At 38.8% G+C, this 14,988-nt stretch overlaps 2 protein-coding genes and 1 pseudogene across 4 annotated transcripts; 1 reads left to right on the forward strand and 2 right to left on the reverse strand.

Annotated features, from left to right (window-relative positions):
* Positions 1–466: 466 nt before the first annotated feature.
* Positions 467–3,392, forward strand: LOC107596432 (proline-rich protein 5-like; annotated as a pseudogene).
* Positions 3,393–3,477: 85 nt separating this feature from the next.
* LOC107596428 (TNF receptor-associated factor 6-like) lies at positions 3,478–6,719 on the reverse strand. The gene is made up of 4 exons (XM_016287170.1): positions 6,528–6,719; positions 6,129–6,200; positions 5,923–6,000; positions 3,478–5,453 (listed from the first exon to the last, which is right to left on the reverse strand). Exons 1-4 carry the CDS (start codon positions 6,702–6,704, stop codon positions 4,584–4,586), a joined length of 1,197 nt encoding a protein of 398 aa, XP_016142656.1. The 5' UTR covers positions 6,705–6,719; the 3' UTR covers positions 3,478–4,583.
* A 976-nt stretch (positions 6,720–7,695) lies between these two features.
* On the reverse strand, positions 7,696–14,737 carry LOC107596425 (TNF receptor-associated factor 6). 3 transcript variants are annotated; one of them, XM_016287162.1, is made up of 7 exons: positions 14,638–14,737; positions 13,662–13,963; positions 12,583–12,733; positions 10,262–10,420; positions 9,863–9,934; positions 9,657–9,734; positions 7,696–9,187 (listed from the first exon to the last, which is right to left on the reverse strand). In XM_016287162.1, the coding sequence occupies exons 2-7, from the start codon at positions 13,961–13,963 to the stop codon at positions 8,318–8,320; spliced, it is 1,632 nt and encodes a 543-aa protein (XP_016142648.1). In that variant the 5' UTR covers positions 14,638–14,737; the 3' UTR covers positions 7,696–8,317. The 3 variants fall into 3 exon arrangements, with proteins under 3 accessions (XP_016142648.1, XP_016142649.1, XP_016142647.1); XM_016287163.1 differs by lacking the exon at positions 14,638–14,737 and adding an exon at positions 14,105–14,259; XM_016287161.1 differs by lacking the exon at positions 14,638–14,737 and adding an exon at positions 14,053–14,094.
* Positions 14,738–14,988: the final 251 nt, after the last annotated feature.

Consider the following 14,988-nt stretch of genomic DNA (forward strand, 5'->3'; position numbering starts at 1 on the left):
ATCTGATTTAAAATAGTCTGTGCATATCAATCAAATAATCAATGAAATAGATCAATGCATCCTTGCTGAGTAAAAATATTTATGTATATATAAAAAAAATGATATATATATATATATATGTCAAAGATAACACAAGTGAACACAGCACGCAGTTTTTAAATTAAGGTTTTTATTATTAAGGGAAAACAAAATCCAAAACTACATGGCCCTGTGTGAAGAAGTGTTTGCCCCTCTGTTAAAACTGTGGTTTATCACACCTGAGTTCGGCTTCTCAATACATGAACTTTTCCACGACATTCTAATTTATTGAGATGCACCTGTGTGTGTGTGTCTATATATATATATATATATATATATATATATATATATATATATATATATATATATATGCTGCCCCCAAACACCTGAACAGTAGTGTATACATATTCGTATCATCTTTCACAGTGCACAGTTTCACACAGAAAAACACAGATTATTCATTATCAAGAATGACCAATACCGTTCCCATAGGTAATGAATCAGTAACCAGTTGACTAGGCAAATTTACCCAATGTGCACAAGGGACATCAAAATCAGCCTTGAGGGAAAAGAAGGATTTTGCAAAGTCTGTTTTCAGTAAGATTACCAGAACTAAAAGAGGACACATTCGCTCTGAACGAACCCACAGTGTTTTTTTTTCTTAACGCTGAAGCCCTGATCTAGATTATGTAAGGAAGCTGAAAAGGACTCTGCTAATATCATAGTTATTTCTGCACTGTGATGGACAGGCTTGGTATGTATTACATTTCCTGTGTTCCTTTACTATGACTTTTCTGCTCTTGGAACAAAGTTTTCTTTCTGTTCCAAATGTTTGAGATGAATATATTTGTGTGTGCTGCAAAATCAATAACACTATACATGATTTCTTACTCATTTTTATAATATTTATATGGTTTGTTGCAACAATGAATGAGAAAAAAGAATAAAAAGTTCAGTAAAAAACTCTTCAAGCGTTTCATGAGACTGTGTAAATCTTTATGTGTTTGGTTGTAATTGCATATGCAGAATTATTTATAAAAAGTTTGCATATGTATTATATATATATATATTAGGTGTGTGTATATCAGAATGATATATGCTCAGGACATGACCCAGATCGGCACCAATGAACCTTGCATCCTTTGGCCACAACTCTGACTTATTTTGAGCATTTGTTTTGTACCGTAGTTTTCTGAAAGGATTTTGCTGTATCACTCGGACATGTTGTCGGTGTGCTAGATCCTCAAAAGAACAAGATACAAAGTGTTGAGTTGATTTGAGGTTAATGAGTGAACAGATGTAAACAGAACAGGACAGTTAGTAACAGGAAGTTGGTGTACCACAGGAAGTAGATAATGTGTCAGATCCACCTGTCTACTTTCACACAGCTCTAAAAACCTGGAAATGGCCTGGTTGCTGTGAACTGACATAGCAGTTGGCTATGCTACATGCCTGAGCTATTAAATAGAAAGCTCTATTTCTTCATTTCACTCCTAAAGTTTTACAGGCTTATTTATTGAACCCTTATGTTCTAACAGACCTCCATTCAGCTCCGTCCACCGCTGACACCATCCTGCAGGGTCCCAGCACTGCTCTTACAAACAAGTATAGACATTTTTGAAATGTCCACTTTCTTCTTTTTTTTTCTCCAGTAAAGGTTTGTTTGTTTTTCTGTTGCCTTGAAGTATGACTTTAATATTCAAAAATATGAATGCTTTCTTTTTTTAGTATCTATGCTGCTGTTATTAAGGTGTTCAAGGGAGAGGAACTAAAGCCGAATGAACTGTACTGCTTGAATGAAAATACCAGGTATAAACTAAACTAGCTATAAAATCACATTTTAAATGAATGTGTAATAACTACATTAAGCAGCTATTTGCTATCACCCATGCAGGTGGCTTCTAAGGACAGATATGGGGTTCTTTTTGATTATCAAAGAGTATTTCCAGGTGCTTTAGTGTGTCAGAGCCCCTGGCGTTCTTCTTCTGGTAAAACAAGTAAAAATAAATGCATTACTGGTAAAAGAAAAACATGCTAATATTTCTTCATATGATTATTTGCAGAATCAGATTTTGACCAAAGGTCTATCAATCATTTTGGATGAGATTCAGAAGCATGAAGGTGAGACACAAGATGTGGTGGATCTGCTGTTTGTGCCCATCGTTGTGAGTGTCCATCATTATAACATGATCTTTTTCCTTCAGGAGAGAGACAGCTGTTTGTTTTGGCCCAGGTGTGGGATAGGTTTTTCACTGAGATTCTGCCCATGTTGCAGGCTATTTTATATCCTCTGCAGGTAAATCTGCTTGTGAACTTGACATTCCTTAGCAAATAGTATAATAGGTTCAAACATTTACACGAGGTCTGCACTTACTTGAGACATCAAATGTGTCACAGCAAGGCTAGAGGTTGCATAATAAAAAACATTTAAAACCCCTGTGGTTAATTTAATTGTGGTATATTTTGATTCTGCATGAAATGTATTCTGTTTCTCTCTCTAATTCTATATGCAGGGGCAGGAGTTGACAGTGAGACAGATGGCTCTTCTCGGTTTCAGGGATCTGGTCCTATTGAAGCTCTCTCTGGGTGACCTGCTGTGCAAGAATCTGTCTCTCATCCCAGCATCCATCACACAAATGCTACTTGTGCTACAGGTGAATATAAACCACAAACACATGCTGAATGGCCAGGTGTTTAAGCATCTCTATTGTTCATGGCTGTTCTTGTCTGTGTAGGGAATTCAGGAATCCAGAGGCCCATCAAAGCAATATTGCCACCTTGAGAGTCTGGTGGCGCTAGTGGTCAAACCCTACTTATGGAACTGCAGACACGCAAGTAGGAAAACCAATACTGATTCATTATAGTTTAATCTAAGCCCAAAGTTATTCTGCTGCCATCTCAAAATGAGCAGACAATTCTGACATTTCCCCAGCCACAAAATAAAATGTTATTTCACCCAAAAACACAATCACCCCCATGTTGTTCCAAATTCACATGACTTGGAGGTTAAAAATCCCAGTCTTCATTTACTTTCAGTTTCCCTTTTGTGTTCCATGCAATAAAGTTCTACAGGTTGGGGAAGTCATAAAGGTTGCAGCCTCTTTAACTTTGGCTACAAATCTGTGACTTTCTCACACTCCTGTAGGCTGCACTGAACAAAGCGCCACAAGACCACAAGTGAGTCAGCCTGAGATAAGGATTACTCATCATATCTCTGAAGGCTCTCTGCTGTCCCCTGTAGTAGAACAGGAAGGGAGATGTACTTTGAGCGAGTGGGAAACCTACGACGCCACAGCGTGACAAATGCTCATTCTGACATTAAGCTTCTGCCAAACTATGGATCTGACTAAAACACACCTCTGAAATCTGCCATGTTATGAAAGCATCTGTGAGAACTTAAGAGTGTGAAAGAAAGACAGAAACTGTGACACTCAATAATTTATAAAGACAAATATTAACACATCTGAGCACTGTATATTGTGATGTAAAAAAAGAACATTATATTAAAAAAACGATTGTCAGATTTCCAGTGTCAATACAATTATCAGATTAACTTGCATATATTAGTCCATCTGATAAAAAAAAAAAAAAGGTATTCATACTCTGTCAAAGTTTTTCAATGAAGCACGTTGAACATTCATACATATTAGCAATATTGAGCACAAGTAAGGTGACTTGGGAGAAAAAAATGTAATGTCTTGTTTATAGGCTAAGCTTGTTACGTACAGCACCTTTCAGAAATTTAGAGCAGCTGACAACTTTCAGTAAAGACAAACATCTGCATTAAGGTGTGATCACATTTACTGTTGTTTGGCGAATTTTCTTATAAAACCCAGTAACTGGGAGTGACTGTCATCCAAGTGACTGGGAGTTTCGTAAGAGGGCGAAAGATTTCCCCAGGCAGATTCACTCCATTAACCAACAGAGAGTTGCCTGGTTTTAAAGGGAATTCTTTGTGAGCTGCACTTCATGCATCACTAACAATTTTTCATCGAAACTTCGCTAATGTAACCACACCTTAAGACATTAAGTTGTTAAATGAACAATGCATGACATTTAGTATAATCACAGTAAACAGTGCTGCTCTGTACTGATGATGCTTTAAATTGTCAGATCTCGTCAAATAAATGAAAATTAAGTACATATTTTAAGAAAAAAAAAAAAAGATAGCAAAAATGATTTTTTTTCCCTACTGCCGAGTGGGCAGAAAAGGTAGCTGAATGTAGTATCATGAAAATAATTTGTGAAAGCTAACACTTAGCACAAGCAGCACCATTAAAATAATAGTTTTACACTCTTTAGCTTGGTTGACGGGACATTCAGTGAATTTCTGATGCTAATCATATGTAGATTTGTCCATTGATTGCACTGATTAAAAGGTTTTTGAGAAACAACATTTGTATATAAAACACTTCACAACAGACATACAAGTTATGCAACTTTGTAAACCCATCATTACTAAGCCTGGTGTACCATGAAGAGTCAAAGAAAGTCCAGGTTTTGCCACATTTTCGTTTCAGCAAAGTGTCTATGAGAACTTAAGAATGCAGGAGCGATGTAGGAACTCAAAGTGAAGGTTCTGACCCCCGAGGTTGGACCCCTTCCCTCCTGAGGCTAGCGTCGAATCGTGGTGTGACCTCGCAGCGCACCAACAGCACGTCGTCTTTCACAAACCCACGCTGCCGCAAAGCCTGTAGGTGCAAGAAAGTGACGTAGCCAAAACCCTTGGGGTTGCGCAGGACAGTGGGCCTCTGGAAGGCCTGCAGGTCTGGCTTGGTCTCCATCACTTCCACGTGATGCTGCCCCTCGACCTGGTCCAACACTGCCAGTTGGATCATGCCCTGCAAGGGCCAGGAGAGCTGGCTGTCAAACTCACCCTGCATAGTGTGCACGAAAAGTGAGATGTAGTTGGAACAGCGTGGGGCGCTGGGAGTTTGCAGATGCAGTCGTAGGCAGAGTTTGTACCCCGGCCGGCCCGTGTAGAAAGGTGGGCTGTGGAGGACTATGGGCTGACCGGCTTCTTGGTTGCGCAGGTGAAGTGAGAAGTTCTCCAAGCGCCATACATAGACGCCTTGATACTGCTGGGCTTCCAGCTCTCGGGTGGCCTCCTCCAGTGAGCTCAGCTTTCGGCGTAGCTCTGTGACCTGGTTTTTCTGTGTCTCATTGTGGATGCACAGCTCGCGGATCTGTTGATCTTGACGAACCAGCCGGCCCTCCAGCTCCAAGACCGTCTCACGCAGGTTCATCAGCTCCGGTCTACACTGGCAAGAATCTGGGGCTCGGGTAGAGGCCCCACGTTCATCTGACGAAGAGTGTGTGGCAAATGAGGGCACTGAGCAGCTATTGAGAGTCTGGCTACGCAGAAACTCAGCCATGCAACGCATGTGCATCTGTGTAAATTCCTGCATGTGTTGGGCCAGTTCATTTCTTGGCATCTGTAATATTTCCAAAGAAATAAAAAAGTTAGACATTTGTGTTATATACTACCATTCAGAGATTCAGTAAGAGGTTTTAAAATATTTTTAAACAAGTCTCTTATATTCTACAAGGCTGCATTTATGTGATCAAAAATACTATTACAATTTAAAATAACTCTTTTCTAGCTTAGTGTTGAAAACAATTGCACTGCTTTAATATTTTGTGGCAACTATGATACATTTTTTTCAGGATTCTTTGATGAACAAATCTCAAAAGAACAGCATTTATTTGAAATTCTTTAAAAAAAAAAATTTTTTTTAAGTCTTTACTGTCACTTTTGATTAATTTAACGCATCCTTGCTGAACGCAAGTATTCATTCCTTACAAAATAAGTCTTACTGTCCCCAGAATGCACTTTATTCAGAACGATAAAAAGGAAAGCATATGTTTTTGGAGTGTTATTATAACAGGAATCTCATGGCCCACCTTTACATGACAACCAAAAGTGCTGAAAGTACAGGCCACAGGAGCTTTCAGACAGTCTGTGTCACAGTGCAATGCCAACTGAAACCAGTAAGAACAGATTCATTCAGCTTCATAGTTTCACAATGAATAATTTGAAGTATCAAACAGAATAAATTACTGTTGTGCCTCAGGTAATGTGCATATTAGTGACAAATCATCTGACACACCTGATCCCGTATAAGCTCCATTTCGCAATATCCACACACTGTATTGGCGAAAGGACAAATCTGTTCATGAATCTACACAAAAGAAAACAAATGTTTCAGACACTAATGTTGGACAGTGTTATTGCTAGCTAAAACTATTCAAATATTCTTTGTTGACTAAAATAAGGCTGAAATAAAATAATAAAGAAAACTAACTAAAAAAGTCACTATAATATAACCAATACAAAAATAAAAATAAAGCAAAATACAAGTGAAAAAAAAATGATGAAAGTAAATGAACTGAAAATATAAAAATAAACGATAATTAAATATTATGAAATACTATAATAGAATCTTTCAAAACCACTTTAACCAAATCTAAACATATCCTGTATGTGAACAGGAAACAACGGTTTTCACCTGTTTGCTAGCATACACAAAGCTCCCTGCACAGGCAGGGCAGGTCATACGCCGCTGTAAACACTGCTCGCTCTTGTGTTTATCCAGATGGCTCTTACGAACAGATTCCAGACACTGAGGGCACTGCACTGTGGCAAACTTACACTGAGACGAGTGTTTCTGAGGAAGAGAGAACATAACACGATTAAACAAGTTGCCATCATGACAACTGTGATTTAGCAAGCTTGTTCGTGACTCCACACTAATGGGTTTGAAATGCCATTTATGAAAGGTCTTGCTCTCTGAGGAGCTGATGCGTAACATATCCATGGACCGTTTTAATTAACAAGATTTTAAGTTGAAATACCTTGGGTCCCATAAGTTCTATTTTTTTAACCATATTTAAGAACCTAAAAATATTCTTAAAAGGGTCATGAACTGCCTCTGTTTTTTATTTTATACTGTTCTCTGAGGTCCACTTTTAATGTGAAGATTATTACATAAAAAAAAATAAGTAATAAGATATTTTCTGTCCTGTTTGTAACCCTCCTCATCAGAAAGCTCTGTTTGAATAGGCATGACGGATTGTATACTCGGAAGTAGTGCTGGGCGGTATGACCAAAAATTTATATCGCGGTATTTTTCTAAATTATACCGGTTTCACGTTACATGACGGTATTTTTTTTTCATGCATGACCGGGTGTTATTCATATTTTCTACTGATTGAGAGAGGAAATGCTGCAGTATATTGACTTAGAATGCCCTATTTTACCATCATGATGAGTGAATATTGTCAAAAAAAATACCACACTAAATAGTGACTAAACACGACCCCTTTTAATACATGTTAACCAGGAGTCACTCTCATTTATAATCACGGCATCGTCTGATAAAATCAACATGCATCTACACTAAAGAGCGGCTATGCGTTGTTTTGGCTATATTACTTGTTTGTCTCATGCAGCGCTCACAAACAAACTAAAAAAAACAACAAACAAAAAAGTGCATGTGATATTAACAAACAAACTACGCTCATATTTATAATTCCAAACAATCAGTAAGCGACAGGTGCTTGGAAACGCTGTTTTGTACTCATTTATTGACGAGTCTGCTGCGGTGCGGCCAGCTGAATGCGCTGCTTCTCTGCCGCTCACTGCAGAGAACAGACGCCGAGAGGGGTAGTTGCCTGGTTTTAAAGGGAATTCTTTGTGAGCTGCACTTCATGCATCACTAACAATTTTTCATCGAAACTTCGCTAATGTAACCACACCTTAAGACATTAAGTTGTTAAATGAACAATGCATGACATTTAGTATAATCACAGTAAACAGTGCTGCTCTGTACTGATGATGCTTTAAATTGTCAGATCTCGTCAAATAAATGAAAATTAAGTACATATTTTAAGAAAAAAAAAAAAAGATAGCAAAAATGATTTTTTTTCCCTACTGCCGAGTGGGCAGAAAAGGTAGCTGAATCATGAAAATAATTTGTGAAAGCTAACACTTAGCACAAGCAGCACCATTAAAATAATAGTTTTACACTCTTTAGCTTGGTTGACGGGACATTCAGTGAATTTCTGATGCTAATCATATGTAGATTTGTCCATTGATTGCACTGATTAAAAGGTTTTTGAGAAACAACATTTGTATATAAAACACTTCACAACAGACATACAAGTTATGCAACTTTGTAAACCCATCATTACTAAGCCTGGTGTACCATGAAGAGTCAAAGAAAGTCCAGGTTTTGCCACATTTTCGTTTCAGCAAAGTGTCTATGAGAACTTAAGAATGCAGGAGCGATGTAGGAACTCAAAGTGAAGGTTCTGACCCCCGAGGTTGGACCCCTTCCCTCCTGAGGCTAGCGTCGAATCGTGGTGTGACCTCGCAGCGCACCAACAGCACGTCGTCTTTCACAAACCCACGCTGCCGCAAAGCCTGTAGGTGCAAGAAAGTGACGTAGCCAAAACCCTTGGGGTTGCGCAGGACAGTGGGCCTCTGGAAGGCCTGCAGGTCTGGCTTGGTCTCCATCACTTCCACGTGATGCTGCCCCTCGACCTGGTCCAACACTGCCAGTTGGATCATGCCCTGCAAGGGCCAGGAGAGCTGGCTGTCAAACTCACCCTGCATAGTGTGCACGAAAAGTGAGATGTAGTTGGAACAGCGTGGGGCGCTGGGAGTTTGCAGATGCAGTCGTAGGCAGAGTTTGTACCCCGGCCGGCCCGTGTAGAAAGGTGGGCTGTGGAGGACTATGGGCTGACCGGCTTCTTGGTTGCGCAGGTGAAGTGAGAAGTTCTCCAAGCGCCATACATAGACGCCTTGATACTGCTGGGCTTCCAGCTCTCGGGTGGCCTCCTCCAGTGAGCTCAGCTTTCGGCGTAGCTCTGTGACCTGGTTTTTCTGTGTCTCATTGTGGATGCACAGCTCGCGGATCTGTTGATCTTGACGAACCAGCCGGCCCTCCAGCTCCAAGACCGTCTCACGCAGGTTCATCAGCTCCGGTCTACACTGGCAAGAATCTGGGGCTCGGGTAGAGGCCCCACGTTCATCTGACGAAGAGTGTGTGGCAAATGAGGGCACTGAGCAGCTATTGAGAGTCTGGCTACGCAGAAACTCAGCCATGCAACGCATGTGCATCTGTGTAAATTCCTGCATGTGTTGGGCCAGTTCATTTCTTGGCATCTGTAATATTTCCAAAGAAATAAAAAAGTTAGACATTTGTGTTATATACTACCATTCAGAGATTCAGTAAGAGGTTTTAAAATATTTTTAAACAAGTCTCTTATATTCTACAAGGCTGCATTTATGTGATCAAAAATACTATTACAATTTAAAATAACTCTTTTCTAGCTTAGTGTTGAAAACAATTGCACTGCTTTAATATTTTGTGGCAACTATGATACATTTTTTTCAGGATTCTTTGATGAACAAATCTCAAAAGAACAGCATTTATTTGAAATTCTTTAAAAAAAAAATTTTTTTTTAAGTCTTTACTGTCACTTTTGATTAATTTAACGCATCCTTGCTGAACGCAAGTATTCATTCCTTACAAAATAAGTCTTACTGTCCCCAGAATGCACTTTATTCAGAACGATAAAAAGGAAAGCATATGTTTTTGGAGTGTTATTATAACAGGAATCTCATGGCCCACCTTTACATGACAACCAAAAGTGCTGAAAGTACAGGCCACAGGAGCTTTCAGACAGTCTGTGTCACAGTGCAATGCCAACTGAAACCAGTAAGAACAGATTCATTCAGCTTCATAGTTTCACAATGAATAATTTGAAGTATCAAACAGAATAAATTACTGTTGTGCCTCAGGTAATGTGCATATTAGTGACAAATCATCTGACACACCTGATCCCGTATAAGCTCCATTTCGCAATATCCACACACTGTATTGGCGAAAGGACAAATCTGTTCATGAATCTACACAAAAGAAAACAAATGTTTCAGACACTAATGTTGGACAGTGTTATTGCTAGCTAAAACTATTCAAATATTCTTTGTTGACTAAAATAAGGCTGAAATAAAATAATAAAGAAAACTAACTAAAAAAGTCACTATAATATAACCAATACAAAAATAAAAATAAAGCAAAATACAAGTGAAAAAAAAATGATGAAAGTAAATGAACTGAAAATATAAAAATAAACGATAATTAAATATTATGAAATACTATAATAGAATCTTTCAAAACCACTTTAACCAAATCTAAACATATCCTGTATGTGAACAGGAAACAACGGTTTTCACCTGTTTGCTAGCATACACAAAGCTCCCTGCACAGGCAGGGCAGGTCATACGCCGCTGTAAACACTGCTCGCTCTTGTGTTTATCCAGATGGCTCTTACGAACAGATTCCAGACACTGAGGGCACTGCACTGTGGCAAACTTACACTGAGACGAGTGTTTCTGAGGAAGAGAGAACATAACACGATTAAACAAGTTGCCATCATGACAACTGTGATTTAGCAAGCTTGTTCGTGACTCCACACTAATGGGTTTGAAATGCCATTTATGAAAGGTCTTGCTCTCTGAGGAGCTGATGCGTAACATATCCATGGACCGTTTTAATTAACAAGATTTTAAGTTGAAATACCTTGGGTCCCATAAGTTCTATTTTTTTAACCATATTTAAGAACCTAAAAATATTCTTAAAAGGGTCATGAACTGCCTCTGTTTTTTATTTTATACTGTTCTCTGAGGTCCACTTTTAATGTGAAGATTATTACATAAAAAAAAATAAGTAATAAGATATTTTCTGTCCTGTTTGTAACCCTCCTCATCAGAAAGCTCTGTTTGAATAGGCATGACGGATTGTATACTCGGAAGTAGTGCTGGGCGGTATGACCAAAAATTTATATCGCGGTATTTTTCTAAATTATACCGGTTTCACGTTACATGACGGTATTTTTTTTTCATGCATGACCGGGTGTTATTCATATTTTCTACTGATTGAGAGAGGAAATGCTGCAGTATATTGACTTAGAATGCCCTATTTTACCATCATGATGAGTGAATATTGTCAAAAAAAATACCACACTAAATAGTGACTAAACACGACCCCTTTTAATACATGTTAACCAGGAGTCACTCTCATTTATAATCACGGCATCGTCTGATAAAATCAACATGCATCTACACTAAAGAGCGGCTATGCGTTGTTTTGGCTATATTACTTTTGTGTCTCATGCAGCGCTCACAAACAAACTAAAAAAAACAACAAACAAAAAAGTGCATGTGATATTAACAAACAAACTACGCTCATATTTATAATTCCAAAAGGGTCTGAAAGTTGCTAAATCTAGTGCTAAAGTCGCGCTTGTGTGAGTGTGTGAGACGCGGGAGCTGATGGCAGGGGGCGTTGGATATTTGTGGCGGTCAATGTGGATATTGTGGATGAGGTCTTCTGTGTCATCACGTTCTAATAGTTCTACAGCTTCAGTTTCGGAACTTTCACGCTTAGTAACACATACAGCTGTTCCCTCACCACAGTGCAACAGTGAAAAGGGACCCTTTAAACAACGTTCGGAACAGTGTCGCGTTCCGAACGCTGTTTAAGTGACATACCTAAAATTGCGGTATTAAAAAAATTCATATCATAACAAAAATAAACACCAGTATTCGGTATGAACCGGTATACCGCCCAGCACTACTCGGAAGTAAATGCCCACTGCTATGATTGGCTAACAGTTGTGTATGTTTGAAAGCGTACATTCCTCACAGATGGACGCTGCTGTGATTTAGGTCAAAAATGCATAAATAACGCGATACATATCAAACGATCTGTAAGAGGCAAAGCAATAGTTACCACATAATAAAAACAGATCCTGCGTTGAATTGTGCTTGTTTGTAAACGAATCTACAGTAAAATGAAGTAAACAAAGGACCAAGTTCTGACGCGGTCTGGATCTTCATTCATTCACTCTTTCCTAACGTTGGGATCAGAAGGAAGGCAACGCAAACACTGTTTTCCACAACTTGGCACTGCACAGTGTCTTGTTGTTTTCGGAGCATCTTTATTGTTTGGTTTCTGCATAAACTCTCTCATAAACACGAATCAGTGGGCGGGGCTAAACAGGCAGTGATGTTGAAGCAGGTGTTGATCTAAAGCTGTGGAGGTGGTGCTTATCCACGCTATTACATCATAGAGGACATTCCAAAAGTTGTTGTTTTGGTTTTTAGACTAACAAGAAAGTTTTGAGTTCTGAAACTTACAGATTGTTTTTATAGTACAGTGACCTCTTAAATGTCAAAAGATCAAGAGAATTTTGGTTTCTCAGTTCATGATCCCTTTAAAAAGTAAGTTAAGAACATTTGTATAAAAAAAGGCATTTGGCATCATTAGATTGTATGGCAGTTCTTGTTGAAGACTTGCTGATCAATTAAAAAATAAAAAATAAAAAACCTGCACTTTTTGTGCTGCCTGCAAGTTACCATAATAATAAGCATGCATGCTATTTTTGGTGCTACTGGCCTGACAGAATTTATTTATTTTTTTTTTTTTTGCGAGTAAAATTTTTTTAAATGCAACATTTAAAAATACTTTTACCATACCAAACCTTCAAATTTACCTCCAGTTGGCGCAATTCCATTTTATCACTGCATCCTACATTAGGACATCGGACAGTAAGTGAGAGAATCTCTCGTTTGGCAAAGTTATCAGGGAAGAGCTGTTCCTCAAGCAGCACCTCATTGTCAACTGGACATTTCTGCCCTGTGTCCCTGCCAGGAAATAGGAAGTTATATTTGACATTTTAACCCCGTAAAGCCTGACAAACAGTAATAGTCAAAAGTCAAGAAATAACAGTTTGATTATTTTTTTTTAAACAAATGGAGCAATTTATTGAAACTTTAGACAAAATCTTATATTTAAAAAAAATAATTCTCTCTCTCTCTCTCTATATATATATATATATATTCGTACAAAAAAACAAAAACAAAAAAAAAAAGAATTTTCATATGTTTTTGTTGAGTGTCATATTTGAATCAGGTTTTTGTGGCTCTTATAGTATTATATAGGCCAATATGGAGCTCATATCTGACGAGGGAAAAAAAGAACAGTTTGAGCTATTTTACCTTAATTTGGTGCAGTTTGGTATTTATATGGCCAGATATAGATCATATCTAAAAGCTTAGTTTTATGATCAAATCTCTGTAAATCTTTTTTTTGCATGAATGTATAAATAAATTGTATAAATAAATTAATCAAAACAAAAGCCTGATTTTTATTTGAACTTGATTTTTCTAAAAAAAAAACTATGCATGGATAATCAAGTAAATCTAAGTTTCTTCAGTCCACGAAGTGTGCATCTTGAAATATTACTAATAATATATAAATTATTCTTACATTTATTTAGTCCAGGGCTGTCCAAACTCGGTCCTGGAGGGCCGGTGTCCTGCAGAGTTGAGCTCCAACCCTAATTAATCACACCTGAACCAGCTGATCAAGCTCTTACTAGGCATAGAAACTTCCAGTCAGGTGTGTTGAAGCAAGTTGGAGCTAAACTCTGCAGGACACCGGCCCTCCAGGACCGAGTTTGGACAGCATTTTTTTCAGACAAGTTTTGATTGTGTTTAGCCTTAGAAGTGTATGTTTCGACACAGAAGGGTTAAGCACAGGGTGAATTTTGAAAGTGACACTTAAAGTTACCTGATGGACTTCTTGATGCAGGAGTTGCAGAATCGATGTCCACATGGTGTCTGTACTGCCGAGCGAAGACCCATCAGACAGATAGGGCACTCATACTTGTTCTCTAGCGGAGGGTCAAACTCCACGTCATAGCCTTGCTGGTCTGGAGGGATACTAGCAGAGACACTGATGGTGGAGGGGTTCTCTGTCGGGCTCAGATAGGACTCCCTTTCTTTCTCCATGGCTGCCGCACAACCGGAGCGCTCGCCATCACAGTAGGGCTCCACATCAAGGCTGAGCTTCTCCGTGTCACTGCAAGCCATCTGTAATCACATCAAGAGAGTGTTATGTTGATGAGTGAAAATAACACAATCATCCATACAACACATTTAGCAGCAACAAACAAATCTACCCCCCAAATCATATGTTGCTCTTCATATGATGGCTGCCACACAGAAACTGACCTCTAGGTTTTACAGATATCCACACAAGTGTCATTTTAAAGTCTTAAATGCACAGAGGATGTGGTAAGAGATATATTAGGGTGATTTCCTCTATATCAGTGCAAAGGGAAAAGGCATAGGATGAGCAACTACAGGCCTAATGATGGATTCACTTGTAAACTGCTGTTTCCTCACGCGCAGTTCTGCTGGGCGGGGCTGAACTGAGGGAGAAACTTCTCTCGCTCAACAACTGGAAAGTTGCTTTTTTGTAGCCCAACATACCATGTTACACAGCGTGAACGTAAATATATCCATTTCAAAAGGTTAAACTTATCTTACATGTAAATCTTGAACTAAATTCATGGTTAAAGGGAGTTAAAAAGCGAGATCAGCTAAGCAGTCACAACCGACGGTGACATCCGCAACTTTCCTGACGTCGCCTATGGAAACACACTTTTTAATCTGACATTGTTCTAGGACCGCAGACATATTGGTATATAATAAATGATTCGTTTACAGATGAACATTATTTGTAATCGGTTTAATTTACATACCTTGCCTCGGTCCGGCCTCGCTGTCTACTACAAGCTTCCTGTATCCAAACATCAGCGCATAGGTTCAGCGTCACTGGGTCAAATTCCCCTGCTAAAGCTGACCCCAGACCAGCTCTCACAACCGAACCCTCGCGAGATTAGCCGTGAGCTCGATGACTCTGCTGCTCTCAGATCGGCGCTGATTCGATCAGAGCAGAATCGCCGCTATGCTGAACTGAATATTAGAATCCACAAGATGGCGCAGTTGCCTCTGATTTTAAAGGAACAAGCAAAGCGATTTCACGTGATAGAAAACTAGGACATTTTACAAAGTAGTGTAATGAGTAATGAGCAGTGGTGAATAAAGTACCT

This window comes from Sinocyclocheilus grahami, unplaced genomic scaffold, assembly GCF_001515645.1.
Source record: "Sinocyclocheilus grahami isolate Dianchi unplaced genomic scaffold, SAMN03320097.WGS_v1.1 scaffold219.1, whole genome shotgun sequence".
Taxonomy (NCBI): Eukaryota; Metazoa; Chordata; class Actinopteri; order Cypriniformes; family Cyprinidae; genus Sinocyclocheilus; species Sinocyclocheilus grahami.